Here is a 15,077-nt window from a genome sequence, read left to right on the forward strand (position 1 = left end):
TGATTATTGCTAATATATAATTATTTATTTTTATAAATGTTTTTAATAATATTATTAAATATTTAAATTTTAAAATAACTTAAAAATATAGATATTTTTATACACATGATCCTCGTTCACAGATCTCAAATTCAGGGCACAGAAAGCCCAGAACTGGGACTATTTCATTTGCCCGTAAAAAATAGAAAGAAAATTACGAATCTTCCTCTTTCTCTCCTAATAAAGTGTTATCCGGTCCTGAAAAAGCCATATCAGTAAGTCAATCTTCTCTTAGACTTTCAATAACCAAAATCAAATTCAACAAAATAATCCAAGCACAGAATATCGGAGAACTGAGAAATGACGGTCGGGAGAGAAGTGGAGATTATAAAGCCCAGAACGGACAAAAGGGAGTATCGAAGGATCGTCCTTAGTAATTCCCTTCAAGTTCTGCTCATCAGCGACCCCGAAACTGATAAGGCAAATTAATCTTCCAATTCTTTGTTTAGTTTATTTTCATTAGCGACCTATCACGATTATATATTTTGTTTCTTTTTAATTTCTTTTTTACGTGACAGTGTGCTGCTTCTATGAATGTGGGTGTCGGTTCCTTTTGTGACCCCGTCGGCCTCGAAGGCCTTGCCCATTTTCTTGGTATTTCTTTTATCCATTTAAGTTATCTCCTTTTGTAGTTGTGAACTGCCTGGATAATTTTTTTCTGTCCTTTGAATTCTGACAACGTGCGAGTTTAGTAATTTTATTCCTCATACCGTAGAAGTAAGCTTATTGGTTTGCACTGTGAAATTCTGGTTCTGGTTCCGTTATCATAAATCATTTGAAATGAACTTGTTGATTTTGTTATTATTTTCCTGTTATTATTGTTTTTTTGCATTGATTTAATTGTTGAGATAACTTTGGTCTAGCAATTGAATAAGAATTGCATGGTCGTGGATATTTATTATTTTACTCGGTTTCCTTATGTTTAACATGTTGTCCTTGCTTGCAGAGCACATGCTCTTTTATGCCAGTGAGAAATATCCATTGGAAGATAGTTACTCAAAGTATATAAGAGGTATTGCTCTTCTTAAATGCCGTATGGTTACCTATTGACATATGCATGCAGTTTTAATGCTGTAACGGCATTCGTTATGTTTTAATTACTTACTTGCTATAAGTATGTAAAAATTGTTTAAAAAAGAAAAAAACCTTTGGGAGGAATTAGGGTTCGTAATATCTCTTATCTTGCTTATAAATGCATAGTCATTTGCGTCATGCCACTATAGCTACTGTGTCTCTTTATGAGGTAAAGTATTTGGATCAGTTATCGGGGAGCTACTGATGTATAAACCATTTATAGATAAGCACACAATAGTAGTTTTATTGATGCAAACTTTTAAACTATAAACCTATCGATAATTTGAAGCATAAATAGAAAAGGAAGTGTTTCAAATTTTATTATCTTTTTTCAATATTAATTTAATTATTTTATAATTACAAAGATACACACATGATAGAATAAGATAAGCAATCTTATACCAATTGAACGTCAAGTTTGAAAAGGATTTGCTTAAGATGTATGTGATGTAATACCTAATTAATTGATAGCTGACTTTGAATGAATTTTTTAATGTGACGTGCCTGTAAAACATGAGGCTTATGGTGAAGTAAAATCATTTGTATGACTGTTTTTAGTTAATATTCCTTTGATATAAAATTTACATGGTGTTTTATGTTCCTGATTTACAGCATGGAGCAGTACAAATGCCTTCACAGCTTCTGAGACGACCAACTATTATTTTGATGTCAACACCGATTGCTTTGAAGAGGCTTCAGACAGGTAGATGTTTTTGAAATCTTTCTCTAGTTGTTATTTTCATCAATGTTCTTGTAATGTATGTGATATTGGATGTTCTCGTGTCACTTGCTCTGTAGGTTTGCACAGTTCTTCATCAAGCCATTGATGTCAGCTGATGCTACCACAAGGGAAAAAGCTGTTGATTCTGGTTAGCTATTTGGTTCTTAGTTTACTTTAAACGCAGATTTCCTCTACTTCAATCTATAATTAATCAACACGAGTTTTTCTCTTTCTAGAGAACCAGAAAAACTTATTGTCTGATGCATGGAGAATGAGCCAGGTATTGTTTTCTTATTGTAGCATCACTTTGAACTAATTTAAAATGTTAAGAATTTTGTCCTTTGTTGTTATTAGTTTTTATGGAAGAAATGAATCCTAGATTGGTCCCTCATCTCCCAAATCTCTATTGCAACTTTATTGTTTTGTGATTCCACTCCCATCTATGCATTTTATGGTGTTCATTCTCATCATTTTTGCTTTAGTGATTCTAAAGCCCAGAATCTATTGTCTGTCATAGGAACAATTTGTAATGTTTTCCATAAATCACGTAGAAAGTTCCAAATTCTGCATGTGCTTGTATGTTTAGGTTCTCATACCAATTTGGTGTTTGTCTGGACTTCACAGAGTAGCAAGTTACAACGTGAATGGTTCCTCAAAATAGTGAACTGAGCTTATGTTGGGAATGTTTTTTCATCCTTTGATATTGATAGATGAGGATGATTGAATATACCCCGTCATTGAGGGCTTATTGTGTGCATGATTATTGTGGTTTCATTTCATTTTCCTTAATAAGAGAGGTATTTGTGATTATTAAATACACTGGGTCGCTGTTTGTATCTGTGTGATTGTTTGCGTCTCTCAATGCAATCTAGTCATGTCAAGTGGTTGATTTATACCGTTAAAATTGGTTAATAATTGATAATAGTAGGAGTAAGCACACGTTTAGAAGTTTCCTCATTGTTGTGTTTCTTGAAAATAAATAAGAATTCTCAGTATTCCTACTTTTAGTTGAGTGGAAGAATTTTTTGATGGATTATGGGTATTGATAGTGAGTAGTATATGACTGGTCAAGAGGACTTTTCAATGTCAAGGGACTTAAAAGAGTTTCTTGAACGTTCTAAAGAGTACCAGAGGCGAAAGCAAGAACAAAGGCAACGAAGGCATTGTTTTCACAAATATGAGTGAGAGTCAAAAATTTAGAGAGAGGAGCGAATGGTCAGTTTGCTGTGGGGGAGAAATGGACGATTTTCGTTGATAATCTTAGCAAGAGGGTTACAAGAGGTGAATTAAGGGAATATTTCAGCATTACGATCAAGTTGTGAGGATTTTCATTCCAAATTTTACTCAGAAACCGAAATACTGAACCATACTTTCGCGTTTGTTCAATTTGCAAGTGAGGAAGGAGGAGGAGGCTATTCAGTTTGTTAACGGAACTTGGATCAACGGGAAAAGAGTTTTAGTCGGGTTAGAAAAATATTAGAACAACAGGAATAGAGAAGTTACTGAAGGCAGGTCTACGAGGGATGGGCCAATCCCAATAAGGGTGGAGAAAACAAATAGTGAGAAGCACGCTGGATCTTTGAGAAACCTGAGGGATAGTAGATCATACAAGAAGGTGGTGGAAACGACCAATAGAGAGGATTGCGGAAATGTCAATAAAGAGGATGGTCAAAGGTTAAGGAAGGCTGCTAATGGGATAAGGAATATCTGGGAGATGCATATCTCCTTGGAGGATTCGACTTGGGTGAAAAGGTCTTTAACAGGGGTAGTCAAGCATTCCTTCGAGCAAGAATTTGTTCAAAAAGCTTTGGCAAGTGAAGGAATTCAGGTACAAATAGCGAGATGGGGCTACACATGGAATGCCTGTGTTGTAACCTTTAAATCGATTGAAGACTACTCTGATATATGGGCAAGAAAACAAGAGGAGATCTGTTTTTGGTTTGATTGGCTGGAGCCATTGCTAAACGAGGAGGGAGTTCCATTGGCGTTCTGTCTCGTGGAATTAATGGGATTACTGTTATTATGCTGGAATGTAGAGTTCTTGGAGAAACTTGTTCAGAAATGGGGAAAGTTCATGGGCATCTTGGATTCTTCAAAGAACATGTCAGATTTATCGTCGGCAAGAGTTTTGATCAGGGTCGCCAGTCCGTTTGATGTCCCTGAAATGGTCAAAATAGGGTCTTACGGCAGATCATACAGGTCAAAGCCATACTGGGATCGGTATTTTTAAAACTGGAGGAGTTTTCCGGGGGGATTGATGGTGAAAATTCAAATTACGGGTACAGTGAAAATCATTTTACCGAGGAAGAGTGCGGCCGCCGTCTGACTTTGGAACAAGTTGAAAATTTTAAGTCTTCTGAAGACTCTATGCTGAAGAAAAACAACTGGCATGATCAGGAACAGAGGAGTAGGTTGCAAAAGGGGGATGGGGAGCAGCTTTTACCAAAAAAGTCAAAAATGGATATTTTAGATGTCGGGTTGTCAGATTTGCGGGGAAAGTAGTGGTCTTGGACAACGAGGTTAGGAATGCAAAAGGAGTGGAGGAGGAAAAGGATGATTTTCAGTTAAAACTGTTGGAACTCAACCATGGAATTACGTAAGGGAACGTTTTCTAATGGTCAGAGGAGCTGGAGTCCGTTGGTTCATTTGTCCAGAAGTTTGGCTTTGACGAGTGTTCCGGTGGGAAGATGGAATAGAGGAACTTGTAATAGAGTATATAGAAGATCAAAAGATAGAAAATTCTGGTATATCCGAAGATAGAAGAAGAGTTGGTGCGACCAGCTGAGGTACTGGACCAAAATAGAAAAGCTTCCAATCCTTTATTGACCACCCAACCGATCCCAATTTTATAGGAAGATGGAATAATTAGCGAAGATGAGGAAGGAGGCCCCTCTAAAATTGTAGTAGGAGACTTGGACCAGCATTCAGGGAGTAGAGAAGTGCCTCGATCAGATTGTCAGTCTCGAGCAGTTATAGGGAAAGAGAGTAGGTGACAGAAGGATTTGACTAGGAAGCTTTGGATGTGGCTAGTTTACACACAGTTTCTTCTCCCTCCTTTTCGATGTTTTTGGAAGAAGCAGTGGCTACGTGGGAGGTTAGTACGATGCTGGGGATCTCATTTAAAGAAGGCAAGAAGCATTTTTAGATAAAATTATTGATCTTGAGGAAGGATTGGGGGTTAGTAGGAATTGTTGAAATAAGGGGATTTGTTATTGTTCTTTTTTGATTTGAGGTTTTTGGGATATTTGTTATATTTATGAGTAACATTAATATTATTTCGTGGAACATAAGGGGGTTGGGGAAGAAGGAAAAAACAAGAGCTATAGCTAAGTTGGTCAGGAAGAATAAGCCGAGCATTCTACTTATTCAAGAAACAAAGCTTGAAAACTGTTCTATGGCTCTAAGGAGAAGGATAGGGGGTTGTCTTCTCGAGGGATGTATTTTTTCACCAGTTGTTGGGTCTGCAGGGGGTTTGCTGGTAATGTGGAATGATAATGAATTTAAAGTGTCCAGTAGTTACTTAAGTAGCAGGATTATTGCAATATTTGGGAAGTTTAAGAATGTTGTTGAAGAGTGTGATTATGAATATTTATGGTCCCTCCACTGAATCTGAAAAGGATGAATTCTACAGGGAATTATTGGAGTTTGTTTCAGCCCAATCGAATCTACTTTGTATTGGGGGGGACTTTAATACGTATCTTGATCCGGCTGAGAAGATGGGAAGGTCTCAAAACTGGCATTCTGTTGATATCTTTAGGAATTTTCTGCAGCAAACAAATTTAATTGATCTTCCGTTGGTGGGAGGAACTTTTACTTGCTGTAACAACAGGGAAGAATCAACCTGGGTTAGGCTCGACAAGTTCTTAATTTCTGGTAATTTTTTGACCTGCTTTCCGAACGTAGTTCAAAGGCTACTGCCTAGGTCCATATCAGATCATAATCCGGTGTCATTGGAGGATTCGTATGTAGACTGGGGTCCTAAACCATTCAGATTTTACAATTATTTATTAGAGGAAGCAGGCTTCGAGAAATTGGTTAAATCTTCAATGGTTGACTTGATGGAAAGGAATAATAGAAGGGGTATCTTCAGTATTTTACAGGGAACTAAAAAGTCAATCAGAAACTGGTCAAGCAGGAAATTTAATGGGATTTCAGACTCTATTGAAACTTTAGAAGGGCGAATTAATGAGTTAGAATTGAAGGCACAAGGTAGTAATCTTTCTCCGCAGGAGTGGGACCAGGTGAAGCAGTTTAGATCGAATCTCTGGAGGTTGTACAGGATTGAAGAAAGTGTTTGGTTTTAAAGAGCAAGAACGAGATGGATTAAAGGAGGGGACAGAAATACTAGATTTTTCCACTTGTGTGCTCTAAACAGAAACAGGAGAAATGCAATTACTAGTCTGAAGATTAATGGGACTGTAGTTTCAGACCCGTCTCTGATCAAGACCCACATTTCTGATTTTTTTCAAGACAGCTTTTTAATTCCATTTCTACAATGGAAGTGGAGAACTTATTTCTGGATTTCTCTAAACTGTCAAGAGAACAATCTACAAAAATAGAGGAGAAGTTTTCAGAACAGGAAGTTTGGCAAGCTATAGCATCCTCGGACAGTTCTAAATCTCCTGGTCCGGATGGTTTCACAATGGGTTTCTTCAAGAAATGCTGGCCAGATTTAAAGGAGCAAGTACTGGAATTTTTTAACGATTTTTATTTCGGAAGGATTTGGGAGCATGGAGTAAATCACACCTTTATTACCCTAATTCCGAAAATTTTAAATCTGGAAAGTGTTGAAGACTATCGACCAATTAGCCTTGTAGGAAGTTTGTATAAGATCCTATCAAAAGTTCTATCCAAGAGACTTAGCAGCTGTGTTGGTGACATTATCAGCCCTTCCCAGTTTGCGTTTATACCAGGGAGACAATTGTTGGACTGTGCATTTGTTGAAAATGATGGGATCGATTATTGGAGAAAACAAGGTCTACAAGGGGTTGTTTTCAAAGTTGACTTTCGCAGAGCATACGATTCTGTTGAATGGCCGATTTTGAACAGAGCAATGAAGGAGATGGGCTTTGGTATTAGATGGTGTTCGTGGATCTCACAGTGTCTCTCTTCTGCTTCAATTTCGGTTCTGGTGAACGGTTCCCCATCGGAAGAGTTTACTATGGCTAAAGGACTAAGACAAGGTGTAGTCTCTCTCCGCTCTTATTTAATATTGTAGGTGAGTTGCTGCATTTGATGCTAGATAAAGCAGTTGACAAAGGACTTTTCCAAGGTTTTGTGATTGGGAATTCTGCAGATTCACTTCGGTTATCTCATCTTCAATTTGCCGACGATCTCATCATTTTTTGCCAAGCTTCACTTACTCAGATTAAAAATGTTAAAAGGGTGTTGAGGATTTTCAGTATAATGGCGGGGTTGCATCTAAACTTAAAGAAGAGTAAACTTTTTGGTGTAAATGTTGATGAGGATATTTTATCAGACTGGACATTGGAAGTGGGCTGTTCTGTTGATCGTTTCCCACAGATTATTTGGGTCCTCCAATCGGTGCTAAGAAGAATTCTAAAGCTTTATGGGATCCTGTCCTTAAAAATTTTAATTCAAAACTAGCTGGGTGGAAAGCTTCTTCTCTGTCCTTGGCTGGCAGGACAGTTCTATTAAAGTCAGTGTTGACTTCCCTGCCAATATTTTTCCTATCTTTCTTTAAATGTCTTGCAAAGTTGGGAATAAATTAAACTCCTTAATGGCCAGATTTTTATGGGGTGACGGTGCGGATAAAAGGAAGATCCACTGGGTTAGTTGGGGTACAGTTTGCAAACCAATGAACAGTGGTGGCCTTGGGGTTCTTGACTTGAATCTTTCTAATCGGGCATTATTGGGGAAATGGGTGTGGAAGTTCGCAAATGAAAAGGAATCCATATGGAAAAGAGTGTTATGTAGTAAGCAAAATATTAGTAGTAATACTATGTCTATTAGTAAGGTCATTTCTCCAAAATCTTCTTGGAATTTGAGAAGTATTGCTAATAATTTTTTGAAGAATGATTCGGTGGGTGAGTGTCTTAGATCATTTTCGAAGTTGCAAGTAGGCATTGGTAAGTCCATATCTTTTTGGACTGATCCATGGGTGGATGAGGTTCCTTTAGAAATTCTTTTCCCTAGAATTTTTGCACTCTCTACTAACAAATGGTGTAAGGTTGCTAATTTTGGAAGATTAGAGTTGAATGGTTGGCAGTGGAACATTATTACTAGGAGGAATTTGTCTGATTGGGAATTGGAACAATGGTTGGATTTGATGATGAAATTAAAGGAAATAAAACTCACTGATTCGATTAAATTTTCTCTCTTGGTCTGCAAGTGGTGATGGGTTATTCTCAGTAAAATCGTGCAGGAAAGCTCTTGGTAAGGAAGTTGGGGGTATTGATTTGTGGTCAAAAGGGGGGTGGTTGGGTTTGTCTCCGCCTCGTGTAGAAGCTTTCCTACGGCAGTTAGCTCACCAGAAAGTTGTAGTTAAAATGGAGTTAGTGAAAAGAGGAATGTCCTTAGAAGAAGATATTCTCTGTCCTTTCTGCAAGGAACATGAGGAATCTGTGCAACACTTGTTCATTTCGTGTTTTGTAGTTTGGGAACTATGGAATAAACTGGCAAGCTTCTGGGACTTGTCTATTATGCTACCACAGGACCCTCCTTCCTTAATTCGTGGGGGAGTTTGAGGTTGAATTCATTGATTTGGAAGTTTATCCCAGGAGTCGTTTTTTGGTCTATTTGGAAAGCAAGGAATGCGATTGTGTTTGAAGTTTTAAACCTTGATAGGCTGTCTCTCTTTTTCCTTGTGAGATTTAGGTTATCTAAATGGTTCCTAGCCAAGTATCCTAAATTCCCTATTCAGGAAGATCTGCTAATCGGGGATCCATCACTTGCTGATGGTATTTCTGTTCCTAAACCTAAGGATCATTCTGTTATTGGTTGGCTTCCTCCACCTGTTGATTTCTTAAAGATGAATGTTGATGGAGCTGTGAGGTTAAATGACTCGATTGGAGGTATTGGAGGCATTTTAAGGGACTAGAATTGCTGCACTCTTTTGACTTTTTCAGAGAATATTGGTCAAGGTCCACCACCAGTTGCAGAGTTAAAGGCTATTAAAAGAGGCATCGAAATTTTTCTAGCTTCAAGTTGGTCTGCTGCCAGTAGATTGGTTGTTGAGAGTGATTGTAAGTCAGCAGTGGAGTGGATTCACACCCCATCTTTGGCACCAGTTTTCATGTTGCCTCTTGTTAAAGAAATTTTGTTGATCCTTTCTGAAATGGTGGTTTTAATTAGGTTAATTCCAAGGTCTTGTAATGGGGAGGCAGATAGTTTAGCAAAGCAGGGGATCGGTTGATTGTATGTTTTAGTTATAGTTTATTTTTCTATGACTGTAGGTTCTTGAAGTAGCTGAAGTTGTTAAGTCTAATGTAAAATCATCTGCTGTATTGTTAAGTCTTATGTAATTCCGGTTTGGTAATAAAATGAGGCACTCTTTTCCTCCCTCCACTACTTGATCCTTTCTGTTAGGAAAGGGTCAACTATGAGGGAGGTTTTTAACGAGGCTTCCTATTCCTATAAAAAAAAATAGTGAGTAGTAACAACAATTGATTAAATTTTTTATGTATTATTAGTTCGCACTTATTGCTTTTTCTTTTTGATTTGAGTTCATGGTGAATTTTCTAGATGTATTCTCAACTGCAATTTTGTTTTAATTTTTCCTTCTATGCAGCTTCAGAAACATCTAAGCTTGGAAAGTCATCCATATCATAATTTTAGCACAGGTTAAAACATTTTTCTTATTTACTCTTTATTCCTTCCTTTCCACCCCCTTCTATCTTCTTCTCTTTAGTTGAATTCATGCCTAAGCTGGCTATAGGGCTTGCATTCTGCTTTATAGTTAATCAATTAACCTAGTGACATTAGAGATGAATCATCAAAAACTGAATGAGAAGGTCCAAAAAACCATTCATCACCTTGATGACGATTAATCACCCCGCCCCCCCAAAAAAAAGAAAAGGAAAAAAAAGACTTCTGTCTGCATGTCTTTGATTGGGAGCTGATTTTCCCCTTTTAGATGCTAGGATTTTCTTTCTCTTACCAGGATTTCCTGGATGGATTAGATTTTAAGTGCTTAATTTAATTACTGTACTTCCGTGTATTCTCTTGCTTTTCAATATTCCTTCAATATGCAAGGATGGGGTCTTGAGCTGGATCTTAAGTTTGAGATGAAAATGTATTTTTCTCAAACAATTCCTTTGGTTTTCTTCCTTTTTGTTCTTATATTCCTTTGGATGTGTCTGATATTTCCCCCGGTCTCTTCACAGTTTACTGGTCTTCCTTTTGGCTTCTTCTTTTGTGTGTTTTGAACTTGTAGAGAAAGAAATGACACTAGGTCATATTCTTATACTTATCAGTTACTTGTTCATATATAGGGAACTGGGATACCTTGGATGTTAAACCAAAAGCAAAGGGAGTAGACACAAGGCAAGAACTCCTTAAATTCTATGAAGAGAAATATTCAGCCAACCTCATGCACCTGGTTGTTTATTCAAAAGGTTGGTATCTAAAATTATCAGCAACTTAACTGGGGGGGGGTAAGAAAAGTTGTTTCTATTTTTCTTTGAATCACCAAAATTACAATTTCTTTGTTCTGTAATTTCAGAAAACCTTGATAAAATTCAGAGTCTGGTAGAGGACAAGTTCCAGGAAATTCGAAACTCTGATAGAAGCCGTTTCCAGTTTCCTGGCCAGCCTTGCACATCAGAACACCTTCAGGTATACGGTGCTGTTTATATTACCAATGTATTGTTTGTGTGTTATGTTTGTCAAATAAGCAAGACTCTTCCACAAGGTGCAGTATTCTGAGAGGTTTTTTTGGGTCACTTTTTCTGTTTTTTTCCTTTCTTTTCAATTCTCAGATTCTTGTCAGAGCTGTTCCTATAAAACAAGGCCATAAATTAAGGATTGTATGGCCAATCACTCCAAGCATTCTTCATTACAAAGAAGGGCCATGCAGGTATCTTGGTCATCTCATTGGCCATGAAGGAGAAGGATCTTTATTTTATGTCTTGAAAAAATTAGGTAGGTTGCACTTACCATTTTATGCTTTAGATAATCCAATTTGGAAATATCTTAAAATTCTCGCATCCCTAAAATTTGGGATGCATCCTCTTAAAATCTAGGTTAAATGCAGACATGTTTTGCTTTTTGGTTCACATATACAAAAATACCAGTCCATGCATATCCATTATGTTGTTGAGGTAGAAAATATTATAACAATATAAAATATGAAAGAATTAGAATCATTTTAAAATGTCAAAGTTAAGTTGGGCTGTTGGAATAAATGCATTTAAAAGAACGTACTGTCATGTAAAAGGGTGCATGGACTGTTACCCTGCTCCTACTTCCTAGGAAAAGTTGATAACAAATATGGTCTTACTATTACATGCTTTTTTGTCAAGCCACTGGTGTCACTGCTTTCATTACATTGAACTCAATCATGGGCTTTTTATTATCTAGGTTGGCCATTTGATCTTTTATTTTTTCCTAGAAATGATTTTCTTCTTTACTTGAAGTTCTTCAGTTTATTCCATCTCCTACACTTCTATTTTATGGTTCCTTTAATCTCTACATATTGTAAGAGTTGTTTCTCTTCTTTCATTGCATTTAATGCAACAGGATTGACAGCATTTTTACTTTTTAATGGAAGTATAAATACAATTTGACGTTTTGCACAATACGTTGCTGCGATTTGAATCCAGTTGGTAATTCTGACTGCATGAATCTTTTGGACATCTCACCGAATGATAGTTTGGTTGGTATAAGTGTTTGCTTCTCTTTTGTGTCAAATAGGAACATTGTATTTAACTTAAGTTCTTCAATAATTTTCTTAAAATTTAAGTATCCTTTAGGTATGTGGTTATTGTGTGGAGACCATGATAAGTTATCATTTGCCACTGCTTTATATTTGGTTATTGCAACTCCAAGGGAGGAAAATTTTAATAATAAGTTAAATGACATAGCAGCATTAGCTCAAGTATGAATCTCCACACATGGACTTATAGGCTTCATGCCCCTCCCTTTTATTCTTCTTTTTCCCTCTATATTGTCCTTTTATGAGGAAGGCATACATAAATTTGTGTATGATTGCATATTCAAATGTATACGTGTAAGGACATTATATGAATTTATTGTGAGTGTATATTTAATGAATTTTGCACATGCATATGCATGGAACTTTGTAGGATGGGCTGCTGGGTTGTCTGCTGGTGAAGGTGAATGGACTTCAGAGTTCTCTTTCTTCAAAGTAGTAATTGATCTTACTGATGCTGGCCAGGGTTAGTTCTTATGTTCATTCACATCCTCTCTTTCATCATGGGTGTTTGATAAGCTTTTAATCATAGATGTATCCTTTATTGGTAAAGATTACAAAGGCTTGTAAACTTTGCGTGGGAAACACAGATGTTTTACACTTGACTAATATTGTTTCCCTTTGAGTAAATTTCAGATCATATGCAAGACATAATTGGGTTATTATTTAATTACATTCAGCGGTTGCAGCAATCTGGCGTTTGTAAATGGATATTTGATGAGGTATGCATATATTATACTTGAATAATTATAATTCCTTTAGGAGTTATTGACATTTCATTGTGACTGTTTATCATCATTTGAATATGTCCTTGTTGCTAGTGTGTGTAATCATATGTCTATTTTAACTTACCCTCAAGGACTTCTTTTTGATTGATAACATACTGCAGTTTATCAGACCTTGTGAAAACAAATGCTTAGACTTGTGAATTTTGGCAGGAAAAGGAAGATTAGGATTTATTTTGTAATTGAGGTTTTGGATTATGGGAATCATGCTACACAATGGGTGAGAATAAGGATTGATGGCTAGGAATCATTGTTCCATAAAAGCACTGTAAAATATAAATATCTTGTATATCAACGATTTTTTGATCATACTAATCTATTTTAAACCATTACTGATAAAAAGAACCACATAACTAACCTGGTCTCCAAGAAAATAAATGTAACTCAAATATTCTACATTCTACACTCAACAGCTTAATGTGCTAGTGAGAGAAGCTCCAGCTTCTCTCTAACCCAGGCGATTCAAATTTCAAATTTGAACGAGCCCAGGCGTTTTTGAATATTACTCACTCCTCCGATACCCGTTGTCCGCCGTAGCCGAGCGCCACCCGCCGCCGCTGTTAGCCGTCCTCCGCCACACTCTGACCACCCTTTGACGCCATTTTTTCCTGTGAAGATTGTCGGCTCTCGATGATTTCAAATCTGGCCTGAGTTTTGCGATTGAGACTTTCAATCAATGCAGATCTTCAAGATGTCCACCGTCGCTTTCCGCCGTCCGTGCTCGTCACCGTCTCTCCACCAGACTTAGCATCTTCTTGCGACCAGAACCCTCCTATCCTAGTATCTCACCATGGAGCCCCAACCCCCGTCTCAGCCCAGGCGATCTCGAGCTGCAACAGTAGTGGCAGGTGTAGCCTCTGGGAGCAACAACAGATCTGGTTTTTCCTAATCCGGTAAGGAAAAACGTCAGATGAGGAATGAAAAGGAGAGGTCAAAGCTTAGGAAACGGAACAGATGAGCTTTCACCAGACGTTTGCTGGCCGGTTTGAGGCAATATGCAGGGTTTCAAAAAACGGTCTGCGACCGCGATTTCGTCCGCGATATAGCGGTTTCGCCGCTGTCCGAGTTACCAGCGACAGCCGCAATAGCGTCCGCGATGACCGCAATAGCGCCCGCGACAGCCGCAATCACAGTAAATCCGTAATAACCTAAAACGCGACCGCGACTTGAAACCCTGGCAATATGGTAATCTCTCTTCCCGTGCGTTCTAATATGAACACTGTTCTGGCAGCCTTGTCCCGGGAGGCAGGTTGGACAGTTGAGCTCGACTGCACTACCTACAGGCACTCTCCTACCCACCATAATCAGCAAAATTTAAGAGCAGTTTCTGCGAGGTCAGGTGAAAGTCCTCTTTCAACCAATTCTTTGAAAAAATGCTCTGCTAAAAGAACATTAGACTGTCAACCTCCTGTTGTTAGGATTAATGACAGTGGTATGTCTCCTTCGCAAGGTGGGAATTATAGGATTGAGAAGCTTTCTTTAGTGGAGGCAACACCCGCTCTTTCTGCTGCTGAAGTTGATCACCATGGAACCAAGAAGGGGTATTCCAATTAAAAATCTTCTAAAGTAGCGAGAAGGAGAAGCAATGGTTTTCATAATCGGCGGAAGGAAGCTCATACAAATGGAAGTAATGGGCGTAGAAGTGGATGCGTCACGTTATTCATTGAGAACCTTCCGGAGAAGATCCATTGGAAGAGACTTGGACATATATTTGGCACTCACAGACAAGTTATTGATGCCTTCATTCCCAAAAAAAGAAACTCGAAGGGGGTTCGCTTTGGGTTTATTCGCTATGCTACAATTGAAGAAGCAAGGAAAGCGATTTCAATTATGAACGATAATCTTATTTATGGCAGCAAAATTAGAGTCTCATAAACCCCGACAGTCCTACTGGCGAAAGTCCTCGACAATTGTTCAAAGTAAGTCTGGGTTGGAAGATATTTCGAGGAATAAACACTGTGAAGTTGAGGGTGTTGTAGACGAACATAAACTTCAGGTGTTGAGCAACTGTCTTGTGGGGTGGTGCAAGAACTTTATAAAAATTGGTAATCTTGCTAACCAGATACAATCCAAAGGATTAGCTGGTTTTACGCTAATGAGAGCTGGTGGAAATGTAGTTATGGTTTTTGAAGACTCTGATTCGTTGAAGAATGATAAGTTAGAGACTCTAGCAGAATGGTTTTCCAGAGTGGAAACTTGGTCGGAGAGCCTAGTGGTGGAGTGCCGTCGTGTGTGGGTAGTTTGCGAAGGTATACCTTTTCACGCTTGGAATGGGGATACCTTCAAAAACATTGCAACTAAGTGGGGCAAGTTAATTGCAATCGACAGCAGTTGTGAGTTTCCAACATCTTTTGATCGAGCTAAAATCCAATACTCACTAAGGCTAAAGGGAGAATTGATGAGTTGTTGGGGTTGAAGATCGGTGCTAATTTATTCAATATCTTGGTGCATGAAGTTGATCTTTCCTTCAAACCTAATTCTTGGGTCCCTGAAGATTGCGATGTTTCATTAGAACTTGTTCCTCCAATTGATTCGTGATTGTTCTACAGCTGTTTTTAGAGGCGTT

The 15,077-nt window shown here is 37.9% G+C and overlaps 1 protein-coding gene across 1 annotated transcript in view; it reads left to right on the forward strand.

Annotated features, from left to right (window-relative positions):
- The first annotated feature begins 206 nt into the window (after positions 1-206).
- The window catches only part of LOC120124171 (insulin-degrading enzyme-like 1, peroxisomal), a 66,161-nt gene continuing 51,290 nt past the window's right edge, over positions 207-15,077 (forward strand). The window contains 12 exon segments of the mRNA XM_039142900.1: positions 207-459; positions 558-633; positions 986-1,051; positions 1,726-1,816; positions 1,912-1,982; positions 2,071-2,114; positions 9,585-9,636; positions 10,288-10,410; positions 10,518-10,630; positions 10,774-10,936; positions 12,100-12,192; positions 12,363-12,448. Coding sequence (XP_038998831.1) covers positions 340-459; positions 558-633; positions 986-1,051; positions 1,726-1,816; positions 1,912-1,982; positions 2,071-2,114; positions 9,585-9,636; positions 10,288-10,410; positions 10,518-10,630; positions 10,774-10,936; positions 12,100-12,192; positions 12,363-12,448 — 1,098 coding nt within the window. The 5' untranslated portion in view covers positions 207-339.

Source organism: Hibiscus syriacus, unplaced genomic scaffold (assembly GCF_006381635.1).
Source record: "Hibiscus syriacus cultivar Baekdansim isolate YM2019G1 unplaced genomic scaffold, ASM638163v2 tig00001290_pilon, whole genome shotgun sequence".
Classification (NCBI taxonomy): Eukaryota; Viridiplantae; Streptophyta; class Magnoliopsida; order Malvales; family Malvaceae; genus Hibiscus; species Hibiscus syriacus.